At 39.0% G+C, this 22,776-nt stretch overlaps 1 protein-coding gene and 3 non-coding genes across 4 annotated transcripts; 2 read left to right on the forward strand and 2 right to left on the reverse strand.

Annotated features, from left to right (window-relative positions):
* Positions 1–1,013: 1,013 nt before the first annotated feature.
* LOC140945940 (uncharacterized) lies at positions 1,014–20,948 on the reverse strand. Its single transcript, XM_073395001.1, has 20 exons — positions 20,828–20,948; positions 19,844–20,082; positions 17,827–17,998; positions 17,007–17,247; positions 16,719–16,910; positions 14,622–14,726; positions 14,372–14,476; positions 13,019–13,187; positions 12,525–12,670; positions 11,045–11,152; positions 10,609–10,649; positions 10,069–10,234; positions 8,240–8,394; positions 7,594–7,720; positions 6,631–6,828; positions 6,243–6,421; positions 4,600–4,930; positions 3,612–3,945; positions 3,257–3,322; positions 1,014–1,719 (listed from the first exon to the last, which is right to left on the reverse strand). Exons 2-20 carry the CDS (start codon positions 20,067–20,069, stop codon positions 1,490–1,492), a joined length of 3,291 nt encoding a protein of 1,096 aa, XP_073251102.1. The 5' UTR covers positions 20,070–20,082; positions 20,828–20,948; the 3' UTR covers positions 1,014–1,489.
* Trnal-uaa (transfer RNA leucine (anticodon UAA)) lies at positions 5,048–5,131 on the forward strand. The gene has a single exon. It is a non-coding gene; the product is annotated as a tRNA-Leu (tRNA).
* Trnal-uaa (transfer RNA leucine (anticodon UAA)) lies at positions 5,216–5,299 on the forward strand. Its single transcript has one exon. It is a non-coding gene; the product is annotated as a tRNA-Leu (tRNA).
* On the reverse strand, positions 9,827–9,910 carry Trnal-uaa (transfer RNA leucine (anticodon UAA)). Its single transcript has one exon. It is a non-coding gene; the product is annotated as a tRNA-Leu (tRNA).
* Positions 20,949–22,776: the final 1,828 nt, after the last annotated feature.

Raw genomic sequence — 22,776 nt, forward strand, 5'->3', positions numbered from 1 at the left:
AGAGAGAAGAAAGTTTTGACGGACACGAGAATCACCTTGGCAATTTTTTCACTACTGTTTATACCAACAGCTATTCTAAGCGTTACACAACCGTCTGGTTTGTACGCTAATGTCGTGTTTCCCTGGTCAATGGCAATCACACTTCTTAACTCCTCCATAAACCCTTTAATTCAGCTATGGAGAAATCGCAGGTTATTAAGAGTTATAACTGAATCTTTATGTGGAGGGCTAACGAGACCTTGAAGCCTTTTCGGTGCTAAACTGAACTAAACGTACTACTTTATGTGAGAATAAGCTCAAAATCGAATAACATATGACACTTTGAAGTTTCTTAACACTAAACATTACATAGAAGATGTTTGCTTCCGACTAAGTCGCTAAGGTTAATTTTTTTAATCTTAGTATATCGAGCAGTTTTTTGAAAACAAACCGAGCAAAACTACCAGCCATTTGAGTGAAAAAGGAGTGTGACGTAACGTTACCATGGTAACAAAATTTCTGGATCACAACAATACGGAGCTTAAGCAACGACGACCGCGAAGGCAACGAGAATGGCAAAAAAAGGAATAGGTTATAGAGTGGTTTTCGTTTGAGTGTCGTAAAACCAAAACCAAAGTAATTACTCTGGCCAATCACATAGGACACAGACAATACATTGAACCAATCAAAACTCGAAGTAATTACATGTGGCTGACGCAAAGCGCGGGAAAATGCATGCGAGCGCGTCACAGTTGGCTTTGGTTTTACTTCTGATTGGATGAAAAGGTGGCGCGAATCTTTTAAGCCAATCGCATCGTGTAGAAAGTGCAAAACCAATTACTTTTCGACACTCAAATGAAAACCGCTCTATCAGCAAAAAAAACATTTTTGCACGTGCATCACGCTTTTCTGCACATTTCTTAGCCGTCGTTACACGACTGCGACGTTCGACATGAAACCTTCTAATTTAACGCGCCCCCTTGATGAACACAATACAAAATTTTCCTTTTTTTTATTTTTAACTTAATTAGATACAGTCTTTTCGGATTTAACCCCAAAAAAGATTGCCAGCATTTGGCATATTTAGTGAAATTGAATGCGATCGATGAAGTTTGAAAAAGTATAAATTCACTTTTTAAGTGAATTTTCGGTTCCTTGTCGTCCAGAAATTTTGCTACCATGGCAACGTGACGTAAAGACTTCTCATCTGTATTACAAAAAAAAAAGAAAGAAAATACTTACAGACATGTCTTTGAAAACTAGCTTGCTCATGACAACCTCTAGCATGTCAATCATAAACAAAGGACTGCCGCACCAAACGAATTTTTAGATTCTTGTGTTTTTTCGTGGGTCTTGATGCAGTTACCAGCTACAATATTTCATAAATGCTGGCCAAGAGAGAATGAGGTTCGTGAAGGCAAAGAACGAATTTTATTTTTTCCCCCCCGATCCGGCTACTGGATGGGGTTAACTTATAAAGTGAGGTGATAAATACTTGAACTGAGTATAGTTAGTACGTTGATATTTTCTTTTCAATTGGCTTTTGGCAAATAGGGCAAGTTTTAAGCTGCTCCGCACAGCTGTGACACGTCCCGTGTCCGCAAAGGAAAATAACATTCTTTTTTCTCTCGACGCAAATGCAGCACACAAAAGCCTCCTCCAATTTCCGCATCTTTCTTTCCAGCAACTGGTATTTTGCTGTAAGTGATTTGTCGTTGATTCCGATTATTGGTGTGCCATCTATTATCAAGAAAAATAAAAATAATTCAATAACTTGTGGCTTCTTGCCGATGCCGAAGCAGGTAATGGAGAAAATGGATGACAGTCAACTTAAAATATAAACCACTCTCATAATGGCGGCCCATTAATTAATATATTATTTTATATTTATGATAATTAATCTTTCTGACCTCGTTAGCATTTGCAAAATACGAAAGGATTCTTACTTTCAAACAAGGTCGGAAAGGCTAATTATCATACATTTAAAAATAATATATCAATAGGCCGCCATTGAAAAAGAGGTCTATACGTCAAGAAGTTTTCCCTTCACTCAGATAGTACATAGTCATGAGGACTTCAATATCTTGAGGAATATTTTACAATTGATCAGGTTCAAACCAATCTTGACAAAGGGCGCTTACCATTTTCCAGAACTGGCTGACGAGACCAGTTTAGTCGTTAGGAGAATACCGCTATTAACCAGGAGTATCCATCGAAATAAGGTTATTCTTAAAAAGGCGCGCCGGATTAGCCTAAGAAACAGCCGATATTTCGCGACGCCACTACCAGTTTGAAGCAAATTTCTCACGACCAATCAGGAGCACTACCCAGATCTGGTTGGCGACTCGACATCAGTATGGAATTTCTGCGCTCGTTTTTTCTGACGTCATTTCGCGGAAAAAGCAGTGGTGGCATCGTCGGCTGTCGGCTGTTTTCTTAGGCTAAAATAGGATGCACAGCAGTAATGGGTTTTAGCAAGAGAGGATAACTTGGTTTTAGTTAAAAGTGCTCCTCCACAAAATTTTGAAATTTCAAAGCCCTACAATGCGATTTCCAGCGTTCTCGGGTAATGAAAAGAGCGTTTTTCACTAAGGAAAATATTGCTTTGGTTTAAGTTTTATCAGCCACACAAGCAACTCCCACAAGCAATGATCGAATGATGATAACTTATTAATAATTACATACATTTGCAGATGAAAAAATTCTGCTTAAACCTAAAAAGAGAAATTGCGGACGGAAATATAGCGTTCAGTTAACTAAAGCATAACGTAAGACAAGTGGACCTTTATGACAACACATCATAATTACGTTTCATTCAGATTTTATGACTGTACCTTTTTTGTTTAGGACATTATGAAAACTACTTGGCTGCTTCTTCTTTTGGAAAAAAGCCGACTTCTCTGAGCAAAGTAGTCGACATGTTTTGTCGGTCGTCGGTGCCTATTGAAACCCCTGACTTGGATTCCAGATTCCAAAACTAAGGATTTCGAATTCCAGGATCATGAATTTCCGGGACCCCGGAATCAGGAATACCTTACATGGGGCGAAGCGCTAGTGTATCATTGCGCTAAGGATCATAAATCGTTTCTGTGAAACTGCCCATCTACCCCTCCCTTAAGCGAACATTAACACTTACTTCTCACTTAGGGCAAAATGTTGGCTTAAGGGAAGGGTAGGTGGGTAGTTTCACACAAACGTATAGTGATCCGCGTGTAGTATACAGGTACAAGAATGGTTCTACTAAGAAAATAATGATAATGAATTGAACCATGCATACCTCTTGTTGCTTTCCCTGTTATTTCTACGCGGCACTCCAAGCATCGCTTTAGGCGAGATGCACATTCTAGTAGACAAAATCAATTTAGTCATCCAATGTTAAAACAACATGCAGAAGGAACTGTTATCAGCCCTTAGCACGTGTATTAATTCCAGTGGCGACGATGGCCATCAACAACAACATAATGTCAGCATTACTGACATCATCAAATGTGGGAAATAAATTAATAACATTGATACGACGAACATCACCCATCCAGTTTATAACCCCGCCAGACAGGGCTTAACTTGCTTGGGAGGCCCTAATCCTCACGATTAGTACTCACGAAGTTTTTCGAGACTTTTTTTCTAGTTACCTGTGCATACAACAGTGTGGCCACAGGGCTTAAACGCCACTTCAGCTTCATTCTCCTCACAGATGTAGCACTTTGGTTTCTCTTCTTTGCCTTCTATCCCTTTTTGTACCTCATTTTCAGTATTTTCTACAATTGTTTGTGATTCTCTCTGCCTGTTTGTTTGGTTAGGCTCTTGTTCCCCTTCTCCAAATTCCTGATCCGCACCGCTATCATTCACTAATTCTCCATTGTTCATCTCCTTCACTTGAACGGCTACATCTGAGCTGCTGTTTGAGAATTCCGCGGTGAAAGATTCTTGTGGCACTTGATTTGTGACTTCCAGAACAATATTCTCCTACAGAAACAATGAACAAAACAAAATGCACCCTGACGTTTGGAAAACTCGTTGGAAACTCATGGTGAGAAAGTTTCAGAAGACAGTTAAGAGCTCTGAACCAAAGAACGCAGATTTTCTTTATGTTAATGGCCAGACAACATATATGATGCTTTCTTTGGTTTCAAAAGAAACAATTCTGACACTTCTAGATCCTTATATTCATTCTTATAAAATGGACTCAATAAGTGATACTTCGCCCCTTGTAAGGGAATCCAGATTCCGGAATCTGCCAAATTTTTGCCTGTGGACTCAGGAATGCTTGGCTTTAGAATCCAGAATTCAGCTCAAGGAGTTCAGAATCCCGATAACGATTGGAATCCCGAATCCAGTACCTGGTATCTGGAATTCATAGCGTGGAATCCAGAATCCTTGACTGTCTTAGATTACCTTTCATGGGATAAGATAACTACGTCTACCTCTCCATCAGACGATCTTAAGAGTAAACATATTTTAAATCAAGGCCACGCAAAACCTGCTTCAGTTCGGTATGCGACAAACGCAGACTGCAGACTTGAAGACTGATATCATATGTTGTCGCACACCGGCTTCAATTGGATTTATTGTGATCAAAGGATTCATTTGTATACGTATAAATAATTTTGTACTTGTTACCTGAATTTGCTCCATGGTATTGCCCAGAAGGTTGTTTTCTGGAGGTTCTTTTTCCAGATTTTCTTCTTCTTCTTCTGTTTCTTGCATATTCACTTCTTCATCTTCATCATCTTGTAGAATTGCGCTGCCTGGGCTTTGGTGGCCTGTCTCACTGGATTCTTCATCCTGAAAAACGTTCTGGTCATCTCTTTCTGAAGGCGCCTGTCCTTGAGCCTCCATCCCCATCCCCGTGGACGCTGAGCCACTGTGACTTGAGACCTGAGATACGCTTTGCTCTGGGTTTGTAACCTTGGTGCCACCAAAACTTGGAACTTTTTTAACTTGTGCATTTCTGGAAAGAGCATAAAATTCATTACCTAATGACTAGGGCATATAATAATTTTAACCTGGCAAAGTTTCGATCTAATGCTTCGTTTTCTCATCAGTCTTGATCGTGGGATACGTAAGCACCAGGATGGCCGAGTGGTTAAGGCGTTGGACTTAAGATCCAATGGGCGTGTTGTCCGCGTGGGTTCGAACCCCACTCCTGGTAATCTTTTTTTACTTTAAATTCCTCTCAGTGTTGATCGTGTACATAGATAGTTAGAGTTGATAAGTAATCTCTCGCCACGTAAGCACCAGGATGGCCGAGTGGTTAAGGCGTTGGACTTAAGATCCAATGGACGTGTTGTCCCCGTGGGTTCGAACCCCACTCCTGGTAATAATTCTTTTTACTTTAAATTCTTCCAGTACAAGCAATGACCTTCAAAACAAAAAATGAACAAAGTTCTTAAGTTTAGTTATACGAAATTATAGTGGTACTTGGTTCAAAACTGCCGCTGGAATGCCATTGATTTTTTTTTGTATTTTGAAGCTTAGACAATGTTTGCAGTAAATGACGTAATTGAAGCTATGTCCACATGAGATTTAAAGAAGCATGTCATTAAAATTAAATTCATTTTATTATATAGCTACAATTGTACGCGCGCTCTGATTGGCTGTTTTCTTGTAATAACCTGACATTACTGGCTGGGTGTCCGAGGCATATACAATCTGTGTTGAACTTGATAGTAAACATCCTTATGGTCAATTGACAGCTGTCAAAAAGGGTATCCCTGACCAGCGTCATCGGGCCTAAGCGTACAACTCATTGAGGTGGTAACGTGAATTTTAAAGTTATCCACTGACCGGCTGATCGCAGGCTCAGGTCCATAATGACAAAGGCCATATAACAAATAACTTGGAAACCTCGCCCGTTCGATCATTACCTCGGCCTTGATGTATTAACTGAAAGGACGAGGTTAATAAGTAGTATACTTATGTATTATAATTACTTTTTCAGGAATCTGCAGCCTTTATTACGCCCATCTTTTGCAACAATATCTTACTTTGATAAAAGTACATTCATTCACCGGAGATCTTAGCAAACTCTACTGAGCTTTTAAAAGAAGATCCCCAATTATGGCTTGCCACTAATTAAAATTTCAGTCAGTCGCCGCTGTTTGTGGTAACATTACCTATGAAGAGCTTGACTTTACTACGAAATAAAATAAATAAATTAATAAATATTAAGTAAAGAATAAATGAATGGACGAATGAATGAATGAAAACAAAGTAAAATCTATCATAAAAGCTAAATTGAAACAAAATAAAACAAACGGTACCCTGCCGAGTTTGCGATTTCACGGATAAGTTGTTCGACTTCTGTTCCATCACATCTGTCCAGTGGTGTTTCTCCATTCTTATTCGCTTGAAGCACATCGGCACCATAGCTTAACAAACAACGTGAGACGGCCGCATAACTTACACTGTTTCTTCCCCTTAATAGCAAGCGAAGCGCAGACTGTGAAAATAAAGATAATAATATTTTATTTGACTGAAAGCCTGTCTGAGACTATATTATATATTTGGCGCGCCCTTCTCAACCTATCAAAAGTAAAGCTGTTTCCTGTGTTAGCGCAGACTTACGTATTTTCGACGAGACGAAAAAAGGCCTTGAGCCGTTTGAAACTTAACCCGCTATCGCGCTCAGTTACGAGCTGATCAACTCACCAGTTGACCGATGCTGCCTTTGAAGATTGTTTCCTTTGCCAGGGTGATATGCAGCGGTGTATCATTGTCTTTGTCCTTTGCATTGACGCATGCGCCATAGTCCAGGAGAATTTCGCACATGACTGAGTAACCTTCACTTGCTGCTAAATGAAGCGGTGTCTGATTTTCCTCAGTCGGAGCATCGACACGGCATCCTGGCTGATAAAGAAAACTGAAAATGTCAGAGCAAAATGCAACATTCACTCCCAAGTTTTTTTTTTTGAAAGTTTACTTATAATATCATAAGTGCAAAATATAACAAACAGCACTGGGCCGCATGTACAATCAGGTTAAAAGCTAATCTATCCATGCGGGTATTGCAACCTTAGGGCAAACGATCCTGCGTCCTGCACTTCTGCATTTCTTTTTATAGCTGAAAGGTCAGTTTGCCTCTTCCTGTACCCTTCTCCTTCCCTTTTACGCATGCGCATTGGCCTACGCAAGCTACAAATTGCATAGCAGCTGATAAGGTGATACTCGGAAAAGAAATATCGAAAAGTGTCAAATGTTTTCAAAAAACACAAACGTTTCGGGTTTATGACCCTTCTTCGATGTGAGAAAAAACCGTTGTACAGTACCACGCAATATCATAGACATCATAAAAATGTTCGAAGCACGCGCACGCGTAATTGCGCACGCAGGATGTATATAACGTCCCAATTCAAATGAAACTGAAATTGATATTCGGTCCTTTCGGCTGAACGGTGCCTATTTGAAAAATCAACTGCATCTCACGTTGCCTTCGCTGAATGTTAGTAACAGTGCATAATGCCACACCACGCACCTGGACATCAGAAATACTGTGGCCAGTGGAGTTGAAATGTTGGGCCACAGGAGACCCAGGAAATTGCGCATACGGCTGATACAACTAGTCGGGGACGCTCTTACGCTGATGGAACAATCCTCTTTTCAACCTGCATTTACCTGTAGCAAGAGAAGCTTGGCTATTTCACGATGATCATTTATTGCAGCAATATGAAGAGTTGTGAAACCATCGCTTTTGGCAACATTCAGAATATCCCCCGCTTTTGCAAGTAACTTTTCCACAGCTCTGTAACAAAAAGGATGTATTTAAAAATCTACATTAATCTGCTTCCCTGCATTAGCCGTTACTGGAAGAAACTTTACACCGCACTTGACACAATTGAAACCTTATGGCTTGCTACAGAGACAGTATAGTAACGCGCGCAACTTGTTTGTGGGCGTTTTTCCTAAAGTTTGGACCTTCTCCAGATTTGGATATCAGCTGCATCACTCCTTCTCGTTTTACTTCCCAGTGTTTGAATATATGATATAAAATATTCCCTCTGTGATTGATATACTTTGCTTCTCAGTGCGTAGATATCCAATAAAACGCTCCTCTTCATTTATGATACATACTTCCTCAGTGTTTGGATTGTACGTGAGAAAAAAAAAAACTCCTACTCGTGTTTGTTATATTCTTTAGCGTTATGAACCCAGCATCCCGGCCTTCCGGCTTTTGATACGTTTCTTCTTTTCAGCAATTCGATATCCGATGAAATACAATTTTTGAAGCTGGTATTTACTTCGGCATATTTTTATCACGTACCTTGTATTGCCTTTCAAGACGGCATACTGGAGATAATTGAAGCCTCTTTTATTAGTCACTGTCATTGAAAGCCTCGGGTTATTCAACAGCATGTCTACCATGTTGTGTTTTTCACTAGCAATGGCGTCATATAGAGGAGTATCACCAGCCTCGTCCTTTAAAATAAAATAAATTAAAGTAAACAAAAAAATAGAAATAAGTAGAATTGTAGTAGTAGAGGTTAAATAGCTACACCCTTAAAAGAATCGGGAAGCAAGGGTGGCGCAGTGGTGAGAGCACTCGCCTCCCACCTATGTGGCCCGGGTTCAACTCCCGCCGTCGACGCGATATGTGGGTTGAGTTTGTTGTTGGTTCTCTCCCTTGCTCCTAGAGGTTTTTCTCCAGGTACTCCGGTTTTCCCATATCCTCAAAAATGAACATTTCCAAATTCCAATTCGAACAAGAATCAGGTAGACGAAAAACCTCCATGTGGATGTGCTACCTGCAAATCGTTATTTATTTATTTTATTTATTTATTTATCATACGTGTCCCTGGTCAAACTGATTTTTTTACGCACTCCTTTTGCTTCTAAGCTCGTCCCGAGCCTGGGACGGGCTAAGTTTTAATATTTCAACCGCACTGGTCATCGTCATCTCAGTTGCTACCACGTACTCTGCACTCCTTCATTATTCCCATTCATGCACTCCTTCATCATTTTCCATCCATCCCAGTTATTCTTTTCACCTATCCATCCACCTACCCACCAAGCCCTTAATTCTGGGTCTATTCATTTACTGTACCCTGTAAAGTAAAAACTGGGAAACGCCCAGTCTAGCCCTTGGGATGTGTGAAGTTGGTTTCTGGATATGTGAATTTCACCAAAGCTATTTTAAATCCAATTAAATGCTTGAATTAATCGGAAGTTGGTTTCCGGAGAGGTCCACATTCAGCGTTTTTAAGAGAGAATAGGCCGTTTGCATGATTTATTGCGTCACTTTACTACTACGACTAGGGTCCTTCAGGGTTTTGCTTTCTTGTGCAAGTCGGGCTTTTGTTATTTAAACCTCACTGCGGCTACCAAATTTAAATATCAAAAGAAAGACCAAAAGAATTCTGGTCGGAGTGGTAAAATGACACCATCGTGCAAATGGCCGATTCATCAGTCGCCATTACAATTTTCTGCATTATTTTCTTTGAGGCAGTTACGCGTGGACATGATGACGTATCTAACAATCGATTAAAAGTTGGGGACGTCCGAGGAATCAGACTTCCGTTTAATTACGACATCTAAAAATAACTTAAGTGAAGTGACATATCCCGGCCAAAGCCCTAAGAATCCCTCAATATCCCATTTTTCTCTCTTTAGAAAATGTAGTATTGACCTAAGACCGAAAGACCTATATCGATATTTACTATAATTGTCTAGATGAAAATAAAAATAAAATAAAACAAGTAAAAAACAACAGAAACAAAAAACAAAAAACAAAGAAACAATCAAACAAACAAAAACTAAACAGAACAACTGCAACAGAAACAATAACTAACAAAACAAAACTTATTTGTTCTTTTTTCATGCTGTTTTATTTTGTTAAAATTGTTTACAAAATTACCAGGAGTGGGGATCGAACCCACGCGGACAACACGTCCATTGGATCTTAAGTCCAACGCCTTAACCACTCGGCCATCCTGGTGCCCACAAACGTCAAAGCAATTGTTAGGACAATGCACTCGAGGCTTTTGTGTGGCGTCGTAGTATGGTGTATATGGTTAAATATAAATATTACATGCTTTTCAAAAAACAGACAGCTTTTTTGCCCTCATACAAAATATTATATGGAAGTTATAGTACCTGAAGATTAACATCACATTCAGGGCTCTGTGTCAGGAACCGTACCGCCATATCATTGTCGTTTTTCACAGCCAGATGCAGTGGGGTACTTTTGTTATCACTGTTCTGTACATTCGGATCAAAGCCTTTCTCTAACAAGAGTTTCAATGCTTCTCCAGTTTTATCCCTAAAGTTGAAATACCATATGTTATTTGCTTTTCTTCAAAAAATTACCACTCATTCATAAGAGATATTTTTTTATGAAAAGAAGAACGGTAAATGATTGCATAACTGGCCGGAATTTTGAAAATGGTATCGCCAAATGGTCCTCTTTCTCTTTGTTTTTTCTCGGCCAAAACATCTCCAAAGTAGCCAATATAAAAACTAATTATTGCTTTTCTCTCTTCTTCCCCTTTCTTCATCCTCGTTCCTCGCTCTTTTTTATTCTCTTCTTCTTCCTTTGCTAGTGTGATTCTTGAGCTTATCGGACGCAAAAATTGCTCGATGGAGACGGTAATAAAACATGTAATGGTTTATGGAAAATCTACGAAGTAAATTTACCCATATGTTGCGTGATGAAAAGCGGTGTATCCCTGTGAATCCTGTGTATTTGAAAGAAAAAAAAAAGAAAATAATATTATATTATTGAAACAAGAGAAATCTAATGAAAAAGATCTCTGGTTTCTTTTGATATATATATTATTATGGTTAACGTCTTTACGTCGATTTTTGCGTCCATGAAAAATCCCTTAATAAAATCCTCGCAGTTTTTATTAAAATGTGAGGCTAGTTTGACTTAGAAGCTTGAAGTGATATGGAATATTAATGGTTTGAGCGTAATCCAGTGCTTTTTTCTTTAGATAAATTGTATGAAAAAAAAAAAATAATAATAACATAACTGAGAAAATCATTTGCATTTACATATGTAAAATTACACGAATGAATCATATTTGCCAATACCCGTCTATTTCTAAGCTCTACATATCTTTGTCTTTACCAGGATTTCTCGACTAGCTCCCCTGTCGATTAACTCTCTGATGATGTCACAGTGACCTTCATGACATGCTATATGAAGCCCTGAATGTGCACCTTGTACCTCGTCAATCTGAGGAGGAAAAAAAAGGCATTCTTATACTCCAGTAACGAAAATAAAACAGCAACAAATATTTGTGTTCTAAGTATGAGAAGTTAGAATGCCGAACACTAGTTTACGCTATTGGGAGTCGGTAATTGTAGTTGTAAGGATGATTTTTGACCATAATTATTAGCTAAATTTCAGACTTCCTTCAACCAGTAGCCAACAAGAGAGAATAATGAGACGGAGAGAGAAACTTAAGGCGTTGGCCGGGATATGTGAATTTCACTAATAAAAGTTATTGTTAGAGGTTGTAATTAAACGGAATTCTGATTCCTAGGACGTCCGTACATATTAACCCTCGGACGTATAAGAGGGGACCCCCCTAAGGTTTTTCTGCTTTGTTTTCCTAGACGATAAAACATCAGCAGCTGAAGTTTTCTGTAGCTGTTCGTTCATTCCTCGCACGCATTTTGAGACAAGTTTACGGATGGTTAGTTATTATGGTTACGAGATATGACATCATAAGTAGCAGGTGGTCAAGCCATTTTTGAGTGAAAATGTACGTTTTTCCAACATCTATCCGGAATAAAAACAAATTTCGTGGATAAAGTGATGCAAAGTCAATGTAATTATTTAAGTGTCATTTTACATGATAAGCGCAAAAAATTATCAATTCTCACTGTTTTATTGATTTCTAATTCTTAATAACATCCAAGATAACGGCCAAGAGGGCGACCATGTTCGGTGACGTCACGACCTCCAGCAGCACCACCACCCCCACAAAATATACCTTATGTTGTAGAGAAGATGAAAGGCTTTCCACTGAAGGCAAAATCGATCGTTTCAAAATACTCCAACATATCGAAAACTCAAGGGTGGGGTGGGGGATCCTCCTTGAACCACTTTGGGGGTATGACTTTGCCTCTGGGTCCGAGGGTTAATCGATTATTAGATACGTCATCAAGACCTCGCGCGACTGCCCCAAAGAAAGCAGTGTAGAATATTGTAATGGCAACACCTCAAGAGAGCATGATGTCCCATTATTCTCTCTTGGCAACACTGAATAAATTTATGTGGATTTCCCCGGAAACTTTCGTGAGATTCACAGATCCTAGACTAGACTGGTTGTTTCCCTCTCTGTCCAATAACTCTTTTTTAGTTAATAAATCAAGCTACCACTCTGTCAGTTTAATTAGTGAAGGTGCGTCCATTGATGCCTTGTATCGGCAATGTTGTTCTGTCGAATTGCAACATGGAACTCTTCTGATTGGCTATCACTATGTTGCACGGAAAACTGGGTCGAGATTCGTTCCCACAAACAGTCCCATAAGGCAGTTCGACATGACACTGGCCCAGTCTCTTGCCCAAACCCCAAACTGGCTAATTAATGTTACAGTACCATTTCTGGATTGGCGTCAAGAATTTCTTTGACTTTGGAAAGTTGGTTGGACTTGCAAGCGCTAACAAGGTTGAGGGCCCTGTGTTCCGCCATTTGCTCAAAAGCGTGATGCATACCAAGAAAATCCCTAAAAAGGCGAAATAAACCTGAAAAATTGAAAAAAGTAGTTCATATTGTAAGAGTGTTATGAATAATATCACTTAAATGCAGGGAAATTTAACAGGTGATCTATAGATCCTGGGTGGAAATATACTGGATGGGGCAGTTGGGAACATTTGATCTGCGTAATTTATTTGGTGTTAACTTTCTCATCTGACTTCTAAAAACCTATGGTAGTGGCCACTACATGTGTCTATAACCTGTTTGTATGTCAACGATCGTCACTTTCCTTAAGAATAGCCTCAATGCTAGAATTCGTTACTAGGGCGTACAAGTCGGAGCAATGCAAGTTCGCAATAATAACGTAACAACATCGAAATTATCCATCATTATACCTAATGGATCTTCACTGCTTCCATCTTCGCTAGACGACCTTTCACCGGGTTCTGGGTCTGTAACACACGTGACTGCGGCAGGATTCAGCATCCACTTATCACCTTCCACTGAAACAACCAGGTCACCCGTGCCATCAACCTCCAGGACCTTACCTGTACGACCAAGAATCTAAAGCAGCAGAAGAACTCTTTAGGTATCGTTGTGTAATCGAATTACTTATTAACTAATGGCAGTCAATAATCAGCAGCACCAAGCGTTCTGAAATCCCTAGCAAAACTACTTGAGAACGTTTTTCCTATCATGTACAGTGTCCTATAGGAAACAAAACTATTTCCAAAACAACTGCTTTGCTGAAAGAATGCCCCTTCCCCAAGTTCAATTTTGCTTCCTACAAACGCCGACGAATCAGGCTTTCTTTTGAACACACAACAACATTGTTTCCAGGGGCAGGGGGAGAGGGAAAAATCAGTATAGCTACGATGTTTAGAAAAAGGCTTTCCAATTATGCAATTTTCAAAACAGTTTTGTCCGAGATTGCAGCCTGAATAGCTGGCAGGATTCGAAGCGGGTGTTGTAGTTTTTTGACGGCCGAATGGCTCTACGAATCAAATTGTGTACCCCGGATATAACAATCATGCCTGCTACAAGGAGGCTTTAAGTGTGGAAGCCTTTCAAATTGTTTGTACGGGCCTCCTCCACTCTTCAGCTTCTTTGTTTTTAATGATGCTCGAAGTTCAAAAGTGAATGATGTAAAACTGATGAGTACCAAATTTAATGACCGCAATCACTTATGCTATACCGGTGTGGTCTACTCTGGACTACCAGCTTAAGCCATTTGAAGATCATCGTTGACCTGTATCTTCAGCTCTCTTGAATATTTTTAACCCAACTAGTAATGACCAAAGGTTAGGGAGTGCGGGTGACAACGATCGGAGGTCCAAACGCTTTTGTCCAACGCTGTGCTTTGTGTATGTTTCACTTATGGTAGAAGGTCGAAACGCTCATGATCCAATTACGTTTTTTGCATTCCATTCATTCTTAGTGGAAGTTTAAACGAATGCTGGCTACATACATGCGAGGCATGCGTAATAACTACATGGAGATAAGGACTGCGGGCTCCTCCTTTCGCCCGCGATAATTCCATTTTTCCCTCAGAGTGAATCTTTATCGAAAGGACATGTGACGTAATTCTAAAAACGCGAGTTTTTGATCACATCGTTTTACATGGCTGCCAGTGTTTTAAGCATCTTACACTGGCATAAACTTTGTATATTTCATGATTCGGGCAGAATTATTATATTTCCAAAAGATAATGACATCAAAGCTGATTAAGTAACATAGCTGACACTTACTGAAATCATTGCTTCGTTCCAGCCTCCGTGTCCCTCCTGGAGATCTTTAACCAAGTTCTTTTCAGATTTGATTATGACTTCATCTCCACGTTTGAACTCCTGGATCTGTTAAAGAAAGTGTTGTAAGTGAAAAGTGTGAAAATTTACGAACTTTAATCGAGGCAGGAACTATTTTGTGAAGACAACATGTCTTCGCAATATCCTATTGTAATTACGGGCTCAATACACTGTACTTTCTTTTCTTTTTTACCTTTGATAATGCTGCAGGATTAAATCGCCACACTTTTTCAGGATATTCTACCAGAACGTCACCATTCGAAGTGAAATCTTGAATGACACCGATTTTCCTAATAAACTGTGAGAGAATTCAGTGAAGTGAGCTAAGAACACGTTTATGGCGGCTGACTCGATAAGTGGATGTATATGATGATTAATTATTATATACTTTCTAAAAGTTAAAGTACCACTGCGCTTAATTTAATGAAGAAGCTCTTAATTATCTCCCCATGTAAGGAAATCCAATACCGTCTTGGATTCTGGAGTTCCAAGCTATGGATTCCGGATTCCGGGTACTGGATTCTAGTCTTTGTCAGTACAACTTGGATTCTGGATTCCAATCGATAGTTGGATTCCGAATCTCCTGAGCCGTTTTCCGGATTCCACAAGCAAAGTTTCCGCATTCCGTATCCCGGATTCCAGAGGGAATAATTTCCCTGATTCCGGAATCCGGATTTCCTTACATGGGGCGGCTCTTGTTGGTCCCTTTTATAATTTGAAGAGGTACCGATAATACATGGGTTAAGCATGTTAATAAGATTACCGTGCTTTATTGTCTAAATGCTTAATCGTCAACGCTGAGATTAAATTACCATTAATCCATTACCAAATTACGTGTTGCACTTCTGAATCTCATTTAGGACTCTTTAGGACCACAACTGTATGCCTTACTCAAAGACAATTACATCGACACGACATTGTTACAACAGTATTAACCAACTATGTGCACAGAAAAATTACAGTCAAATCTCTTTAATACGGACATCAAAGGGATAGAACCAAGCGTCCGCTCTACAGAGGTGTCCGTATTATAGAGGTAGGGATGTATGATTTTTGGCATTTCTCGGATCAAACGAACTGTTCGTTATAGAGAGGTGTCCGTAAGGAGAGGTTAGACTGTATAATATCATCATAATGTTTTTTCTGATGTAAAACAAACAAGCAAGCAAACAAAAGCAAAAACAAGAGAGACAGACAACAAACAATGAAGGAAGAAAGAAGGGAAACAGTTGACAACAAATTTACGACGGAATCCATTAGGAAATTGAGTAATATTAATTTTCATTGGACAAAAACCTTGTACCGGAATAATTCAAAGACTACAGCATTATTTGCTACATTTTTCAAGGGCTATAGATGTCATTTAGTTATCTCTAAAAACACCGAAGAAAATTTTAATGGGGGCCCGAGGAAATAATTTAAAAAAAAATCACAAAATGACAACTTACACATGAAATTTTCACAATTTTACCTGGCGTGATTTCAAAATTCTTGAGAAATTTGTTATTTCTCGGGCTCCCATGTGACTGAAATAGTCTTTGGTGTTATTACAGATAACTAATTATATCTATAGCCCCGGCCTGCGAGTGGTGAAAAAACCTTATTTTTCATCAATTCCTCTTCTTTTGACTGGTTTTCGGCTAATTAGCATACAAAAATGGCTAAAAACGAGTTTTGCGAGAAAAAAAGGCATATTTTCCGACCAACCTGAAAAAAAGCTTTATTGTTTTTCACGCATGCGCAAAAGCCAAAATTTGGACTTTTTTCTTCTTTCTTTTTGCGAATCTATTTCGATCTTTCTCTCTCGCTTTTTTTCCCCTTCTTTTCTTTCTTTATTGATGGTTTTGTTGCCCACTTTATCGTCTTTGTTTTGCATGGAATTGTGGCTAGCTAACTTTTTAGGAAAGGGACAAATTTAATTTTCAAAGAGTAGTATGTAAGCGGCAGTGGATTTTTCCCCTAAATGTTACTTTATTTCGTGAGTGTAACTCTGTCAGGATCGGTCAAAATATCCAAAACGAGGCATCGCTGGAAGGATGTATCTTTTCTGACCTTGTTGCTTATTAACTTAAAATGAAAGCTAAATGAGATCAGGGAGGAATGTAACCATACGGGTCGTATACGACCCTAGCCTTCCGAAAATTGTTAAATTATTCTGGTACAAGGTTTTTGTCCACTGAAAATTGCAATTACTCAATCCCCTGATGTATTCCGTCTTAATTCTTGGGTTTATTATATATCACAACCCGCTAAAATGTTGAACGAGAAGGGTCAGATATGAGTTACGAACCATTTTCATATCCGCATTCCAACCACCGTGACCGTCACATAACTGCTGAAGTTTCTCTTCAGACACCTGTATGATGACTTTGTCGCCAGTTGTAAGCCCACTTTGTGACTTTTTCAACTCTACTTTCAGCACTGGTAGATGATCTTTGTAATAGCTTCCACCACTAACAGCCATGGTACACTTAAGATCGACCTTCAACCAAAAATTTGTCAATCATTAGATTATTCACAAAATCCTCGCCCTGCAGTCAAAAACCATTAAATTAAGCAGGAAGAATATTAGAAGTACTTTTCCATCTTTTCCAAGTCTGTAAATATTGCTTCTTTGCCCTTCCTTCCATTTAACTCGCACAGCATTTTTCGCAGACTCGTCATCGTCCCAGCTGGCGACATCAGTGACTTCGCCCTCCAACCTGGCACCTCCATCTTGATTCTTCCACTCCCAATCGGCTCCCCTGACTACTTTAGCTCCCTTAAACATCCCACGTGCTTCCTGTTTATCTGATCCTTGTCGTGTTCCAACGATCACCCTGTCACATTATTTACAAGCAGTATAAACCAACCAAAAACAACAAACGTTAATTTATTAGTTCGTTAATTTATTCATACACTGCCAGAATCGTTGTTACCTAAGGCGCCTGATGAGATATGATGTTACTGCTAGTTGTTCGGAACGAAGGAAAAAAAATATGCAATTTTTCTCTAAATTTTTACTTTTAAAATTTGTTTTAGTTGCGTTTGACTTTGAATGCAATTTTCGTGCAATTTGAATGGAATACTGTATTGTCTCGCAGTCACTTCATGGCCCAGTCTCTCAGCGTTAATAGCCAGTTAAGTATGCCAACGGCCGGCATACTTAAATGGCCATTAACCTCGTGCGGATCTGCAATTCTGTTGGGGACAACATTTCCCACGAACGACTACATTCCTTGGAGACGAAAGAGTTAAGACTAGTCGTAAAAAGAGCTTCAGCATGGGTAAAATATATATGATTTTCCAACCACCAGTAAGGATGTGGGATTTATTGCTAATCCCGTTGGAATGTCTGTTGGAAGAAGAGAATGTCGGAGCTGGGGCTGATGAGTTGGAGCTAGTGGATGAATGCTTACCGCTTCCCATGACTCTTGTCGATGCGCTCGAAGCGATGTTCAAGGTCGTGCTTATCTGTCATATAGCAAGTGGTGCAGAGATCATAGTTCGGACATGTTAGACAGTGCCAGCGCATTCCAGCTATTGGATCCTTCCGGCAGCCATCGCACATCACTTGCAAATGCTTTGTACCTAGGCAAATGAAAGTTACAAACACAATAACTTACCTTTTAACCGCTGAAAATTAAATTTTCATGTTTAGTATATTGTGGCGAATTTTTTTTTTCCAAGATAAAACCACTATCAAAACAAATACGTTTCAGAGAGGAGACGTTGCAATCAAATAATTATAATGGTAGGAAATCCAAAATCATTAAGTTCTGTTCGTCCACAGTACAGTGGCCAGTGGAACACCGATTTTTGAGCACCCACTCGCGGAGTAGTTTTCTCCGTCCCGACGAAAACTTCACACAGTATTGGGCCTAGTATATAGATTTAGCCATTGCTAAAGCGAGGCTCTCGATAATATTTATAGTTTGTTCAAACAAAATATAAAATCGTGCAATTCTAAGCGACGAAGGCAACGCCGGAGACGGTGAAAAACAACAATAGGTCTATTAGCAAAAACCAACTTTGCACCTGCAGCACAGTTTTTTTTGTACATTTCTTTGCCCTTATTTCGCACCACTACAACGTGAAATTTCCAGAAACTTTTTAGTTACACGTTTTATGGAGGAAATGTCGTAGATATTCTCGTTCACTTTTTTTCGCTGCCGCTCATTTTCACCTTGCATTGGTGGCCGCGAGCCTTTCTCATTTTGTCACCGCCGATACAAAATTTTTATGTTGTTCTTCCAACAAAAAATGTCTCCTTTGTTTTCTATCTCTCGCTGTACATCCTCGTCGTTCATTTTTTCCTTGAGCTTCGCTGGCCTGCCGCCAACTTTCTCTTTTTCTCTGTCTTTCTCTTGCTCTATATTCCAAATTTGTGGACACGACAATTAATCTAAGCTTAATACTGTAGACATAACGGATACAGAAACAATTTCCGCTTTCCGTTTTCGTCTTTATTGACTCTTTAGTTTTCTCTGCTTTACAAGAAGCCGGTGGCGATATGATTCTCGCCAAAATAATCTAGAGTTGATTTGGGATGCCATCCTGTTAATTGAATTATTTTAAATTGGTATGCCTGTGTGGCAGACGGACGGTCAGTCGGGCGGTCGGTCGGTGTACGGTTCACGCGATTACCAAATTTTCTCGGATGGGTAGATTACAAGTGTCTTACCCATGGTGCTCCGCTGCGCGCGCTTCGCGCGCGAGAGCTCCGCTATTAGCAATTCACTGAATCAAGAGAATACTCTCTTGGCTTAATACAAACGCCAATTCTGAAAACCAGACTCGTTTCTAGAGGTGACTTACACAACTTTTTTGAACGTTTTTGAACGGACAAAAACTTGCAATGATCTGCGTTTCGTTTACGAAGGGAATCCTCAGAACCGTACAAGTTTTTGAACGGCAAACATTGCTGAATTTTATAACAGAATTTGCACGGTTACGTGTAAACGGGTTGTACAAATAAAAAATTCGTCCGTTCACATAACATTTGTCCAGACCAGGGTAAACGCGTCTAAACGGGGCTTAGTAATTCTTCTGTTTGTTTACAATGAAATCTGGAAAAGTGTTAACACGTGAAAAGTCTTGTCGCTCGGCTTCGCCCCTTTCTTTTATCTTAAAATTTTTCCCGAAAACACAACGGGAGGGAGAGACTGGGTACAACTGCGAGTGATCAGCGTCATTTTCGCTTCCGTCATGAACAATGTTATATCACACCGCAAGAGAAAATGAAATGGAAACGGAAAGAAGCCTTCCTTCCTTGTTCTTGGAAATGGACTCCAACTAATGGAAGGCTATATGTCAGAATGTAAAGAATTCTCTTCTCGAATGGGTTGTAGTCCCTGAATAATATGTTTTATCACGTTAAGCTTTTACCGTAGTGAAAGATTTCGCCATTCGACAGCCTGAATATTTAACACGTACCTCCAATGGCGTTATCAAACACCCTTAGATCGTGTTTACCATCAAATCCCGCCCTATAGTTTGCTTTAATTCCACAGTCCCACTGTACCCACACAAGTTGTGCTGTGGTCGGCGATTTCTTGTCCTTTCCGATCTGAACAACGGTTCCGACATGTCCTTCTCCTCCATCTTGGTTTTGCCATTCCCAGTCTGGTCCACGGACGACTCGTGTTCCTAGTAAAGCCATTTCTTCTTAAAAACTGCATTAACCGAGAATAAAAAGAAAATGAAAAAGAAAAAGAAAAATTAAACTTAGAATTTTTAATCTTGTAACTGAGATAGTATATGTTTATAAAACAGTTTCACACTTCAGCTGTAGTAACATCGGGCGCGTAGCTGACCGAAACGGAAGAGATTAAAACTCGGACCTGTAACTGTCGTTGAACAGCAGAACTTCTAGCTACCTATCTTCAGGTTAAAAGGAATGTCTGTTCGTTAAAAGGAATTGGACAACGTACTGACAGACTCAGCTTTCTTTGAGTACGCGGAACCTTGAATGATTTCGCTTCCTTTAGTTGTTTTCCACTGTCACGCACTCACAACTATTATTATTTTCACTCAAGGACACTGATTATGATGATCTGAATCTGGCTTTCAAATTAAGCGAGCATATCACTAGCTGAAACAAACCGAGCAGCGGGAATGAGAGCATGGGTTTTTTTTACATCTATACCATTACATAAGAACGAAAACTTTGCAAATACTCATTTAAAGATTCATCTATCGAAGACTCAACCTTAAATATTTGGGTAACTACAGTAGTCGTTTTCTAGATACATATATAATAAAGGTATGACAGTGGCGAGTCACTTTACCCTCAATAAAACTGCCACTTTGCAACAACGATCTTTTTTGAATATTTAAAAATGCTACATCAACATATAATTTACAACGACTGACGTAATATAAAATAATAGAAGAATTATTTAGCACTGTTTTCTTTACCTTCACAATATGAAAAGTGAATTTTTAGTTCTGCCCAGTTATTGCTTCCTTAGAGTTAGTAAAAAAATATACAGCATCAGTCTTCCAATTTCTTATTTCCAAGTAGTCATTCCCAGCAGGCCAATTACTTTTTTTAGTTTGTCAGCCTTCGCTTTTCCTGGAAAGGACGTTACTTGTAGGGGATTCCCCTTTGTCTGCGATACGTTTTGCAATTGGATCAAATTTATGTCATATGTCAAATAAGGTATCTATTTTTAATGCAGTGCATCCTGAATGTATTTTCATTCTAGTGCTAGAAAATGACTGCTACGATATCAAACCCCCTCTACCTGGCTGTAACTATCTAAAAGCATGGCAAATGATGTCCTTAGAAAGGAGATAAGTTTCCTTCATCAGATCTGCATTATCAAGGAAGAATTTTCAAGGGAAAAAGAATTGGAAAATTTGTTGCCAAAATTACTGCGAATCAAGTGGCTCCTCGAAGAATACTGACTTTAGTTACTATTAAAAATGGCGCGTTAGCAAGATTTAAAACAAAAATTAAAAATAAAGAAAAAATAAATTTTACATTACCCAGCTCGTCTATAATCTTTGCGTACAGGATATGATTACCGGTTGACGACGTCTACAGTTCCATAAAACTGTTCAAAGGAATAGTGTCATAAGTTGTATTCCTAGAATGAAAACAATGACTTTTGTGGGGATTTTTCCCACAGCAACATGTCCCTGCCTGATTGGCTAAAACTGTTTGCAAGGGCCAGTCAAGATCGGCCATTTCATTTATCCTCCAATTCTGCGAAATGATACTCTAATAATTAATTTATACCTTTATATACTTTGAAAACTAGTAAGAGATCTTACGAGGTGCAATCATTAAGCAGATTTAGCTTTGGACAAAGTTAAATTTTCACTGTTTCTATTTTATTGGACTTATTTTATTATTATTCAACTTTTTTTCACTTAACCGTTAGAATCCATATCGCTCTAAATTTTATGCAATTATGTCCAGGTTTGCACGCAGCTGCAAAATTTCGGATTCCGTGCGCTTGCAAAAAATCGCAAGAACTGCAAGGTTTGCAGTTTTTCTCATTTGCGACTTTTTGCAAGGTTGACGAAGTTCAAAGCGCAAATTTGCTATTGTTATGATCATTTTGTACAGGTATCTAAAACCGCCGTCAAAATAATATATATACCCATTTTTACCCACTTGAGGCTAAAAACCGGTGACCCAATGACAGTTTCCTCCTAAACACATTGAAAACACTTTTTAGGTTATCAAGAGTGCTTTTAGATCTGAAGAAATACATTGTAAGTAGCGCTATAAAATTTGAATCTGTTCGGTCATCCTAGGGGAACTTGTCATAAGTCTTTTCGAAATTATAAGGACTTGGATACTATTTTCCCTAAAATTTTACTGCAATTTGACGGATTACGAAAGTGAGACATTTTTTTATTCCTCTCTCCATCACATTTTTGAGTCTTAGAATTTTAGTTTTCCTTTCTTCTACAAAAAAATAGTCTAACTTGGGAAGTGAAATTTGAAAATTATACTTCAGAAAATCCTAAGGAATTCATTAGATAAGATTCAAAAATTGTACATGAAAGGAACGGTCATCTAGAAATTTTAGCATTCAAGTCAAGCTATAGAAATTATAGCCTATTTTTGCTTCTCCGAACAGATCAGATAGTTCACTGAAAACAGTCGTTGGGTGCCCCTGACTAAAATGCAAATAATAGCTTGTTGAATGAGGCTCTGGATAGAGCGGTTCAACGAATATAGCTGATAATTGAACTAAAATTTAACAATCACACGAGAGGAGATGTCTTGAGAGATGCTTAGCTAATCGCTAAGAACTGACATCTAGGGAATTCACCATTTTCACATTAACCGAACTATACTTTGTATAGTTCGGGCAAAATTGAAATATACTGATATCGCTCCATCCCCC

This window comes from Porites lutea, chromosome 8 (assembly GCF_958299795.1).
Source record: "Porites lutea chromosome 8, jaPorLute2.1, whole genome shotgun sequence".
Classification (NCBI taxonomy): domain Eukaryota; kingdom Metazoa; phylum Cnidaria; class Anthozoa; order Scleractinia; family Poritidae; genus Porites; species Porites lutea.